This window comes from Theobroma cacao, chromosome 1 (assembly GCF_053813885.1).
Source record: "Theobroma cacao isolate CCN51 chromosome 1, ASM5381388v1, whole genome shotgun sequence".
NCBI classification, from domain to species: Eukaryota; Viridiplantae; Streptophyta; class Magnoliopsida; order Malvales; family Malvaceae; genus Theobroma; species Theobroma cacao.
The window spans coordinates 35,602,300-35,615,615 of NC_142639.1; the positions used below are offsets into that span (position 1 = coordinate 35,602,300).

Sequence of the window (13,316 nt, forward strand, 5' to 3'; positions counted from 1 at the left end):
TTGGATAAACATCAAAATCCGCGTTGAAAAATTTTCATTTACTATAATGCAGGGTACATGTCATGAAAACTTAATTACAAGGCCCTCAAGCCTTCTTTCTCGCTCATTGTCTGCAAAATTAAATCAGCAATTTGCCTAGTCCCCAATTCTTTGAGAAAATGACATCAAACAGTTTTTGAGTCCACCACAAAATTGCCCATGACAATGTGTAAGTACCATGGAATGGGGTGGCCAAGAGTTAAAGCTCATCTTTCTGAGGTTCTTGAAAGCACTGTGCATCCCAATAGTACGGGAACTTCAACTTAGCTGCAGTGTGAGGCATGAACCAGTCCTCATATATAAACCTAAATGCAAATTTGGACAGAATGAAAGTATCATCAGCATTTATAAAAGAGATGAAGGGAAAAGAACAGCATAGAACTTGGAAAACAAGGTCCGGATATCCAGTACATACAAGGAAATTTTTCAAAATACAGTTTCCAAGTTATATAATTAACTATTTTTAAAGGTTGCTCTGTAAATTCTATTTACCACGTAGCCTCTTAAGCCACATCTTCAATGGCAAGATGCAATCATGGGGTTGCAATCCTGATGCAATAGTTATAGGATAACTAAATGAATATATGCTAAAATCGTTATGCAATCTTAACCAATTAGAAATAATGGAAATAGATCATGTTTAGGGAAAGATATGTAGATTGTGCTTTCATATACCTATCTACAAAAGGTTGAGGAAGAGACAGCAGCATTACATGCTTTTAAAAGGAAGATGGATGGGTTTCCCTTTAAGTTTCCAACACCTCCTGCCTTTGCTTTCTTTTTCTTTAAAAAACTGAATGCTAGTTAAGCTTCAAAGTATCATGTAAATTTCCATGCTGATGTACTCTGTTATAGGTGCTTAGATTACAAAAGATAAAGCCAAAAAGGGAAAAAGCCCTCCTAGAACTGGTGCTCTCAGGCCATTTGGTTGAAAGGTCTTGAAGATGCCATTAGGAACTACTATCCACTAACCAATGAAAGAATCCATGCAAATGTTTCAACCGACAAACACTTGGAGGGATGAAGCCAAAGCTACTAACCTTGGTTCTCTAATGGATAACAGAAATATAAGAGATCCATTAACTAGTGGCAAAAATGTTGATGCTAGAGAATTGAAGAAAAATTACATACACTTTGATGGGAGGGCGAGATATTATTACAAGCACTTGCAGATCCTCATGTTCATTTGAATTCCATACCTGAAATGATGATCACAAACAATTGAAAATGAAGAATGTCTGTTTAATAAATTGCCATAAACAATTTTGATATATTTACAAGTAGAGATTTGTGAAGGTGAACTGCAGATGCAACATGATGCCTGCAACATTAGTCAAAGTGCTGTGTCTATGTATGTGTGTGTGTGCAGCCCACAAAATTCATCAAAGTACTCTGAGTGTGCGTTTTGTCCCTCTCTCTCTTTCTGTACTATAATTCTTACGGTCATCAATCTAAGGAATACATGGTACATAGTTTAGACATTTTTGAAAATGCAAGTTCACCCTCCAAACTTGCATTTAGTGGACATACCTAATTAAATTGACAACATTAACAGTCCTCCAAGTCAATGGCAAGCACTTCGGAAAATGAGATTGAATCAATAGTGAGAAAGTTTTCCAGTGTTGAAAAGGAGGTTAGATACTCAAGGCATATTAGCATCTTCAATAGCATAGGAGCAAACAAAAGCAATGCACCTTGAACAAACTTATAGAGTAAAGACTAAACTAATTACGTGGATTGTTGATTCACTGGTGGGGAAGTGTCTCAATGATCCAGATAGATGGCCAGAAGTGGATTAAACGTACTTAAATTTAACAGCTTCATAATAACTTGCTTTGTAGTTTTCTTCTAAATAGTTAGGGTATTCTTGGTTCCTACAAGGTTTTAGAAAAATCATAATTATTGTAATTGACCCCATTAACAATAACTGCATCAAATTATTACAGGCTAAACCTAATACAAAATTATCTCTGTTTCTACACATCAACAAATTTTTAATGGGAGAATAGTTTACCTGGTGAACATCATTGACAGGGATATGAACTGTGTTATTTGAAAATATAAAGTGCTCTTCTGGTTTTCCAGGGTGCTTATGCGAACTTGAGGCAAGAAAGAGAGTGCCGCTCCCCTTGAGAACAACAAAAACTTCTTCACAAGAGTGCCTATGGATTGGTGTGTGCGATCCTGGAGCAAAGGTTTGAAGCCAAACCTCAACCTGTGGAAACCCAAAAATGTCTTACATAAAATCCATAGAAAGAGATTCAACAAATTCATTTTTCCTACTACATAAAAGTAGAACTTAGAACTATTCATTGCTAACTCTATCTGATGTTTGTGAATATTCAGAAAAGTTGGTCAATTTATAAAATGCAAGATTATATATCAGAAGAAACATCACAAACTAAATTTGGATAAGGTTGGTTATTATGTAAGACCTCTCTTAACCATATAAATTTACTGGCGGTTTCTATGTCATTAATTATGATACTCTAACAATATTGCAATCAAAATAATATCACTATAAACATTTCCAAGAGTCAAGAGAAGTAAGTATTCAAATGGAGTAAGTGTATCCGTACTTCTTTCAACCCATGCAAAAGTGAACCGGCAACAGTTATGTGGGAGAAGCCTCCTCTTCCATAATTATCCTGTGGAAGTTCACCAATGTTCCTGACCAGAGGTAACCCTGAATCAAACCCCCACCCCACCCCAGCCCCCCCCAAAAAAAAGAAAGGATTTATCATTTAGCAAAAAAGCAGCAACTTATAAAGGGCATGAAGAAGAAAACTGAAGAAAATTCTGCCACTGTGTCTAATAAACTTTTCCAATATTTAAAAATAAATAAATCAAAGACCAAGAAACTACAACCACCACTGATTTTTCCAGTCTATATAAAACATAAACAGTGCAAACTGAAACAACCCCTTAGCAAAAGTGGGGCAAATTGGCAAAAGCAATTGCTTTTTGAGCTAAACATACCCAGGAAGAAAAATATATGAGAAAAAAAAGTCACCTTTGATAGAGCAGTGAGAAGCTTCGAGAGCTTGAGAGAATGGAAGCAAGTTGAAGAAGAAGAAAAAGAAGGAAATAAGGCAAGGTCCAACCATCTTCTCGCTACTTCAGAAACCGCTCTCAGTATTCCCCTCTTTTAAAAATTGACCCAATGCCCCTTTCCTATCGAACCATCCTTTTTTGCTAGGTCATCACTATCCTTCCACGTGGGAAAATGCCACCAAGAAAATAGAACATTTTAAAATAATATTTTCCTTGTTCAGAAAAAATATTGTTTCTTTATAAAATAGGTTGTTTTCCTTTTTCTCTCTTACTTTTGAAAAAGAAAAAAGAAATATGAAGATATGATTTTATGTCATTTTTACCCTTTACATAAGCTTTATATCAACATCACATGTATATAAAATAACAAGTAATATTTTTATTAATAGTAATTAATTAATTATTAATTATAAAGTACTTATTAAATTTAAAGTAAAAATAAATACAATTGAATGCAATAGAAGAATTTTTTCAATTTTTTAAATATTTTAGAGTTCTTTTTTTTAAGTATCATGTTATCTAAAATTTATTTTGTTAAACATCACTTAAACATATCTTTACATTCATAGTCATATTTTAATTAAACCATCTTCAATTTTATTAGTGCTCACAAAAACATTTTAATAGTTTGAATTTGAATATTTTAATTAAATAGTGAAAATGAAATGAAATTTATGAAATAGAAGCCAAAAACTTAATTAATTTTCAGGGTAATAAAAATATTCTTGAATTTCATCAAAGAGATTAATATATTTTCATGTGGAAGGAGATTTTTTTAGAAAATTCATGGCAAAAAAGAATATATAGAGACATAAAGAAATATTATGAAAAAAATGTTGGTGTGAATGGGGCTTTTTATACGGTATTCAAGAATAGGCAAAATTGGCTTCAAGGCGAGCCTTTCAAATAGATGTCTATCTTTAAGACTTATTTCACCCCCATCACTCGGTATGCAAAGGAGAATAATGCAAATAGTCTCAAGGATACAATGAAGCCAACGTCTAACTTTCGTATTGCACTTACGAAGTAGACCGATAGATACACCCGAGGGTTTGTAAAGTTGTTTGACCTTAGAACCAACTTTCTCCAGCAAGTAGATTATAAGGAATTCGAAATATCTTGTAGATGATGGGAACTTTAGTGTTTATGTTATAAGAACACAACACTTATCTTGCTTTTGACTTTCTTGCTCTTGCTTTTTCTCTGAATTTTTGGTATGTCAAAAATAGTTGGCAACAGGCCCTTTATATAGGCTTTCAAGTGTCTCTTTTTCAAGGACACAATCTTTTCATAAAGACATCTCTTTGTCTAAAAAGCATCTTTACATTTTTATCAACACAACTTTTAGATATAGTTATTGTTTCAATAGTCATCTTATGAATAGATAATTATTCATCTCATAAATTATAACCTTTGAGTTATAACTTGAAACAATAATTTTTCACTTTAACTTTTGAGCAGTGGTGTCTTTTCAACATGTCTCATAACTTTTGGATGTCATTTTTCAAGAGACATAACTGTTCACATAAAAGTATGTCTATATCTAATAGACACATTATGTCACTTTTCGTGACATAACTTTTGAGTTAATGATAGCTTTTTGTCATGTGAAATAATCTTTAATTTTGAAAATACACCAACAATCCCCCACCATTTTCAAAATTTTCAAATACCAACAACTGTGGGAAACTTATGCATAAATGAAGGTATCCCGCATATTTGAACCTTCACTTAGTGAGTGTGGTTGGTTCTAGTCTGAATTGAGTGGTTGACCAAGCATTGAACTATCGATTCTTCATTGACTAGTCGGGCCACTAAACACATACAAGCTTCCTTGCTCACATTGTATCTAGTTTTGCCAACACGTTTATGGCCATGTGTTTTGCATCCATTCATGAGTGCTGTCAAAGTCAAGCCTTTAGCTCCTAGAAGTAGCCGCACTTCCACTCATATAGGTAGCCCCCATCAAAGTACCCCGTAATTATAATACTTCAACATATATATGTTATGGGTCTATTAAGAACTTTCGTTGAATCTTACTTTACACATTACGGGAACCAAGCACTATACACCTTGGGATGAAAAATATAATTTAGTGCTTGCAATCACCATGTGGTAGAATGGTCAGTACCTAAGACTTGCAGGTCAACCACAAGCGTCGAGGTGAACTCTCACCATTGGTGATTTAATAAATAGGATTGAGACCCATCCCTCTTGAGGTCTTTATAACTAAGTCCTTTTTAAGACTTTTGGTAAACGGATCCGCTAAATTTTCATCAGACCTCACATAACTTATAATGACTATACAGTCACTAATTTTTTACCTTACAATGCTATGTCGAAGTCCAATATATCGACTATTTTCATTGTAAGCTTGATTATATGCCTTTGATACAATTGCTTCATTGTCGCAATGTATCAAGATTGGTGCCATTGGTTTAGGCCACAACGGAATTTCATAGAGTAAATCTCTCAACCATTCCGCTTCTTGGGTGGCAGATGCTAAGGTTATAAATTTAGCCGCCATGGTGGAGTTCGCTTGACAAGATTATTTCTTAGAACCCCAAGACACAGCACCCCACCAAGTGTAAAAATCCATCCAGTCGTGGATGTGTAATCCGTTCTATTTAAGTTCCAACTTGCATCTGTATACCCTTGTAAAACCGAAAGAAAACCTGAATAGCAGATGCCATAATTCTTTGTACTCTTTAAGTACCTTAGAACTCTATGAACAACATAACAATGTTTTTTACTCAAATTACTTGTAAATCGACTTAGCATCCCAACCGTAAAAGCAATATCCGGCCTTGTACAGACCATTGCATACATTAGGCATCTAATCACCTTTGCATATTCATTTTGTGTTATTGGCTTGTCTTTGTTGGGTATTAGTCTTAGATTAGAATCATAAGGCATAGTCATTGGCAAACAATTTGACTTGCCATACTTCGTTACAATCTTTTTGATGTAATGAGATTGAGACAATGTTATGCCATTATTGTCTCTTATTATTCTTATACCAAGAATAACATCCGCCATACATATATCTTTCATGTCAAAATTCTTTGACAATAACCTTATTGTGTTTTCCATTTGTTTCAAATCGGTACCGAATATTAACATGTCATCCATATATAAACAAATGATGACACCTCTACCGTTATGGAACTTACTCTAGACACATTTGTCAGATTGATTGATCTTGTAGCCATTAGCTAGCATAACCTCATCAAATTTTTGATGCCATTGTTTAGGCTCTTGTTTTAATCCATACAAGGACTTTACAAGCTTACACACTTTCCTTTCTTGACCAAGAAAGACAAACCCTTTAGGTTGTTCCATATACACCTCTTGTCAAGACCCGGAACCATCTTTGAGTCCGTGATAACCGCCGCGATGTCCCGATAGGCACTCATCTCCCGAATACCATATCGAGACCTCGTAAGGCTTTCGTATCAATTTCTTATCTCCCCTGTGGTTAATCGTTGCCAAATGTCGTATTTTAGAGGCTTTTAAGCCTTTTTTTCTATTTAAAACGGTGGAAAAATAAATTTCACTTCACATGGGCATTTTGGTCATTTTTCGTCAAAAATTTCAAATTTGACCAAAATGTAGTACTTAAGCGAGAAATGCATATTTCGAAATCGAAATTAAATTTGAATGTCTAAAACGTGATTTAAAATGGAATTATAACCATTTAAATAAAATAAAAATATTCGACAAAATATTCTATTTTTTTTTACAAATTAATATTTATAGAGTATTCTGAAAATGATTTTTAGTAGCGTAAAAGTTAAATATATTTATACAAACTATAATACGAAAAATCAAAGTATGAAATTTAATTTATAGTGCTACGTGGACCTACAAATGAACTAAAGTAGTAAAGACAGTAAACCTACAGTTTTTGAAGTAGTATGGCCAACTATAGTTCTTGACGATGTTTGCTATCTACAGACTAACCCGGCCTGAAATGATGAGATAAAAAAAAAATGTGAGATTATAAAATCTCAGTAAGTAAACAAACACTATTTAAATAATCTAAAGGCGAGTAAAGGGAGATAATTAAAAATACTTCATTTCAGCAAATTTCTCACAACACGAATATTCATTTCAACCAAATAATCAATATGGCTTGTGAATTTCTCAAAACTTGGCTCATGCCAAATCCTATACTTGGGAACACCTGGACCAGGGGTATCCAACCGAGTCCACAAAGGTTGTGAAAAATTTTATATAATCATAAAACTTGTTTTTATTTTGAAAAAAAAGCAATCGTTCATTGGCGTTGACTAAGTCTCACTTCACGTGGTGGTTAACGTGAAGTGCACTAAAAAAGCCCACCTCAAGAGATACCCTACGCGCCTCTACGACCGATGTGAGAATATAAAGGAGTTTACCGTGCCCCTCTAATAGGTTGGTCCACGGAACCCCGCCATTGCAGTAGCTAATCTTTAATCCACCAATTGATCAAATCTCAATGGTATAGCATGGCAATTACATTATTAACCAATTTATTAAGGCAAAACAGACAGTTCATATTTTTCAACACAAGTATAAATTCAGCTAATCATGCTAATTTATCACAAGCCATTTAATTCAAATCATAATTTACAATAAATCACATGGTCTCCAATTATTCAAAATTTCAAATCCAACATTCTATTTTCAAATCAATTTATAAAAAATTCAATTTATTTTATAATTCCATTTATTTTATAAATTCATATTTTTCTCATAAAACAAGAAATTCATCATTTAAAATAATTTTCACAAATCACAAAATTGAATAAAAACTACTCTAGATAATTCAGACAATAATAGGTTTACTCACTGGTTTCAAAAGTTCAGATTTCGGGTGTACTCAGCTTAGTGATCCTTAGGCGTAATTTCCTTACCTTTGTCGAAGGGCACACCACCTTGACACAGTATAAAATCAAGAAATTTACTACGTTGCCCTTAAATTGAAATAACTAATTTAGATCACTAATGCATGGTATGAAATGCAAAAGGTCTAAATTTTGCCTAAACACTGTATTGACCTATTTTGGTCTTTTACCCAATAAATTGAAATACGCATCCAATTTAGCTCCAATTGATCCCATTTCTTTTTCTAATGCTTCAAATCACCAATGTCCAGCCAAATAACCCAAAAATCAGCAAAGCCACATTCATATTCCTCCTTGGAAAAATTCGGCCAAAATGGTGCATCATTGTCACAATTTTTCCTACTTGATTTTCTTTCCATAATTCATTAATTTTCATATTAAAAACCATGATTTATAATCAAATAACCTAAAATAACATCACATTCTTCCTCACCATTGACTTGAAAATTTAGCTAAGGCTAGGTAATGGGAAAAATGAATGTTTTTCTACATATTTGTTTACTAACATGCTAAACTAACACTAAACACTAACATATATCAAAATCAAATCAATCCAACAATTTTCTCTCTCTAGACCCATATGACCAGCCATGAAATAACCCTGAAAACATGCAATTTAATCATGAAAAATAAGGAGAAATGCTTGGGAATAAGAAAACTCAAGGTTAATAGAAAAAATCTTACCTTTTTCACTTAATTTCTTTGAAAATTCACACTTTTTCTTTGATTTTCTCTCTCTAGGGTTTGGTTTTTATTTTCTCTCTCTTCTTGCTGGTTTGGCCAACCATGGGGTGGAAGATGGGCTGGTTTTTGTGCCTTTTAAAAAGAAAAAATAATAAATTAATAAAGACATGACACGTGGCATCATGTCATTGGCCCTTTTTTTTTTAATTTTGACTTTTCATTTTTATTTTCCACCACACCTTTATTCCATCTTTATCCATTCCCACCATAATTAAATTCCACAAATTTGAAAAGTGTTGGTGGTGCAAAATTACCATTTTACCCTCGGTATGATAAAATTACCGTTTTACCCTTATACTCCAAAAATACCGAGAATTGAAAATTTCTCACTCCTCAAACTCCAATTATGTTCTAAATAATCTAAATAATTAATCTTGATCAATTGTTACCAAAATTTTCTTTTAAAATTTCTTGTTTTGTCCTTAAATGACAAAATGACCGTTTTGTCCCTAATCGGTCAATTCTCCCGATTGACTCCAAACTGGACTTCGAACTCCGAATCACTATTTTGAGAAATCCCTGAGCTGTGAAATTTGAAATTTCATCTTAAAATTCCTATTTTAATTAGTTCGAGGTATAAATCAACTCAGTTATACTTTCAAGTACAATACCGACTTTTACCTATTTTACCGAGATATTCTAGTACACAAGCATGATGTCAACTATATGTATGACCTGACAAATAATTTAGGGCTAGGCTTGACACCTCTTCATTTAACTCACCATTTAAGAATGTTGTTTTAACATCTATTTGGTGAATTGTCATCTTATTTATAGATGCAAGTGCCATAAGCACTCTAATTGTAGATATTCTTGCTACCGATGCATATGTATCAAAATAATCAACACCTTCTTTTTGTTTAAAGCCTTTTGCCACTAGCCTTGCTTTAAACTTTTCCACAATTCCATCAACTTTCATTTTCTTTTTGAAAATCCACTTACAGCCTATTGGCTTGGAACCTAGTGGAAGGTTTACCAATTTTCATGTTTTGTTTCCCATTATTGAGTCAATCTCTTCTTGTATTGCTTTTCTCCAAAATCAAGCATCTCGAGACTTCATTGCCTCCTCATAAGTTTGAGGATCACCTTCACCTTCTACATTAAAGTAGTAAGGTAGGTATTCACATGTTTCCTCTCTTGTACTTTCTACTAAGTATATGAGGAAATCGGATCCATATGTCTTTGCTTTTCTAATTCTTTTACTTCTCCGAAGCTCGATCGCTTTCTCGTCATTTTCTAAGAAACTATCACTCTTTATTACTTGTTCCTTGGGTCTTGGAATTGAATTGAATTTTGTTTCATCAAAGATAGCGTCCCTTGATTCTATGATCGTATTAACGGAATATGAATCATTAGACTCTATCACCATGAAACGATACGCTTTATTATGTTTAGCATATCCTATAAATATGCATTCAATTCCTTTTTCACCCAATTTTCTTTTCTTTGGCTCTAGAACTCTTACTATGGCTCGACATCCCCAAACTCTTAAATAATTAAGGTTTGACTTTCGTCCTTTCCATAGTTTATAAGGAGTAGTTTTACTCCTTTTGTTTGGGATTCTATTTAGTATATGGCAAGCCCTTAATAAGGCTTCGCCCCAAAATCCTTTTCCCAAACCTGAATTAGAAAGCAAAACATTGACCATTTTTGTAAGAACTCGATTCTTACGTTCTGCTACACCATTTTGTTCCGGTGTGTATAGAGCGGTAGTCTCGTGAATAATTCCAATGGACTCAAAATACTTGGAATCATAATATTCACCTCCCCTATCACTTCGTAAACATTTAATAAACAATTCACAACACAATTCAACTTCTCTTTTATAAATTCTAAATTTCTCCATTGCTTCATTTTTAGTATGCAATAAGTAAACATAGCAATATCTAGAGAAGTCATTAATAAATGTTACGAAGTATTTCCTTCCACCGATAGAAGGAGTACTATGCATGTCACAAACATCAGAATGTATTAATGCAAGTAATTTTGTATTTCTTTCTACCTTAGGAAATGAACTTCTTGTGATTTTAGTGACCATGCATGTCCTGCACATATCATTATTTTCATCAATGTTGGGTATTAATTCTAATTTAGCCATATCATGCATTCTTCTATAATGAACATGACCTAATCTATTATGCCATAGATTAGTTAGGATTGCTTTACAATCATGAACATTAAACGATGCAACAATATAAGTAGAACTAGTAACATTCTTATTAGTATTGAGCTTGAACATGTTTTCACAATAATATCCACTTCCCACATATTGTTCACCTTTTGTAAAGATGAATTTATTCGCTTCAAATATTAATTTGAAGCCATACTTATTTAACAAGCCACCTGACACAAGATTCTTTCTTACTTTCGGTACATAAAAGACATTGTTTAGTACAAGTATCTTTCCAGAAGTGAACATAAGTTCCACAGTGCATTTTCCTTTCACTTGTGTAGTGGAGGAATTTCCCATGTATAACACGTTTCCATCATTAACTTCTTCCAAAGTCTTGACGAAACTTTTGTTGTTGCATACATGATTAGTTGCACTAGTGTCAATCCACTATGCTCCATAATCTTGGAGAAGATTGACTTCAGAAATCATAAACACAAACTTGTGGTTGTTCACACCTTGTGTCTTGCTTTTCAAAAGTCTACATTCTGCCTTAAAGTGACCAAGTTTGTTATAATGAAAACATGGCCCATTTCTGTTCCTTTTGAACTTATGACTTTTGTCATTCATACCCACAGAATGTTTTCTTTTGTTGCATAAGACTGGCTTTTTTGATGGTTTGTGTTCCATCACATGGACCTTTGAAGTCTCAAGATTCTTCTCATTAGAATATTTTTCTTTTTCATCTTGCTTGACTTTTTCTTGTTTGCGATAATCTTATTCTATTCGAAGATGATTACCAAAGTCCTTGAAAAACATATCTTCCTTTTTTTGTTTTAGGAATTTCTTTATGTCTCTCCATGGAGGGGGAAGCTTATCAATTATTGAAGAAACCACAATAGCTTCATCCATTTTAAGACCATATTGCTTAAAGCTATTGAGAATGCGTTCAAGCTCATGCAATTGTTCCATAGCAGAATGATTATCAATCATTTTATAGTTATTGATACGACTAACCAGGAATTTTTTGCTGCTTGCATCTTCCGCCATGTATCTTGCTTCCAACTTGTCCCAAAGTTGCTATGCATTAGTCTCGTTCTGGTATGCATCGAACAATGCATCCGACATTCCATTAAGAAAGTGTCCCAAGCAAATATAGTCATCATTATCCCATTTTTGCCTCAAACGAGTTCTTTCCACGGATTCTTCACCATCTTTTTCACTTGGTCGTGGTGTATCTAGAACATAAGCGACTTTGAGTGTTGTGAGGAAGAAGCGCATATTTTTTTGCCATCAAATGAAGTCTCCTCCATCAAAGCGATCTAACTTGACAATGTTGGTAGCCATCTCTTTGAGTGAAGCCATTTTGAATACCACGAAAATAAGTCTTAAAATTGTTGGTGCGAATGGGGCTTTTTATACGGTATTCAAGAATAGGCAAAATTGACTTCAAGGTGAGCCTTTCAAATAGACGTTTATCTTTAAAACTTATTTAGCCCCCACCATTTGGTATGTAAAGGGGAATAATGCGAATAGTCTCAAGGATACAATGAAGCCAACGTCTAACTTTCGTATTGTACTTACGAAGTAGACCGCTAAATACACCCGAGGGTTTGCAAAGTTGTTTGGCCTTAGAACCAACTTTCTGCAGCAAGTAGATTATAAGGAATTCAAAATATCTTGTAGATGATGGGAACTTTAGTGTTTATGTTATGAGAACACAACACTTATCTTGCTCTTGACTTTCTTGCTCTTGCTTTTTCTCTAAATTTTTGGTATGTTAAAAATAGTTGGCAACAAGCCCTTTATATAGGCTTCCAAGTGTCTTTTCTTTAAGGACACAATCTTTTCATAAAGACACCTCTTTATCTAAAAAGCATCTTTACATTTTTGCCAACACAACTTTTAAATATAGTTATTGTTTCAATAGTCATCTTATGCATAGATAATTATTCATCCCATAAATTATAACTTTTGAGTTATAACTTGAAACAATAACTTTTTACTTTAACTTTTGAGCAATGGTGTCTTTTCAACATGTTTCTTAACTTTTGGATGTCATTTTTCAAGAGACATAACTATTTACATGAAAACATGTCTATATCTAATAGACACATTATGTCACTTTTCGTGACATAACTTTTGAGTTAATGATAGCTTTTCATCATATGAAATAACTTTTAATTTTGAAAATACACAAAAAAAAAAAGAAAAATTGTTTTCTTTTTGGTTCTTCCCTGTAGATATTTAAATGAAGCATAAGTTGAAGTTTTATTAATTTTAAGCTTTTAAAAAGAAGAGGGTGAATCCAAATTATTAACAACTTCCTTGAATTTTTCTATTAAATAAAATTTATTTTTTTGTTGTACTTAAATCAGTTTTATGCTATAATTCATACCAAATAACTTCTTATGTTGATTGGAAAATGTTACTTGTATCAAGTGCCCTTAACATCTATGGCTAACTAATATATTTTGCAT

At 33.2% G+C, this 13,316-nt stretch overlaps 1 protein-coding gene across 1 annotated transcript; it reads right to left on the reverse strand.

The window, feature by feature from the left end:
• LOC18613420 (auxin-binding protein T85-like) lies at nt 1–3,213 on the reverse strand. Its single transcript, XM_007050639.3, has 5 exons — nt 3,053–3,213; nt 2,619–2,725; nt 2,054–2,254; nt 1,171–1,238; nt 1–344 (listed from the first exon to the last, which is right to left on the reverse strand). The coding sequence occupies exons 1-5, from the start codon at nt 3,144–3,146 to the stop codon at nt 239–241; spliced, it is 576 nt and encodes a 191-aa protein (XP_007050701.3). The 5' UTR covers nt 3,147–3,213; the 3' UTR covers nt 1–238.
• Between the last annotated feature and the right edge of the window lie 10,103 nt (nt 3,214–13,316).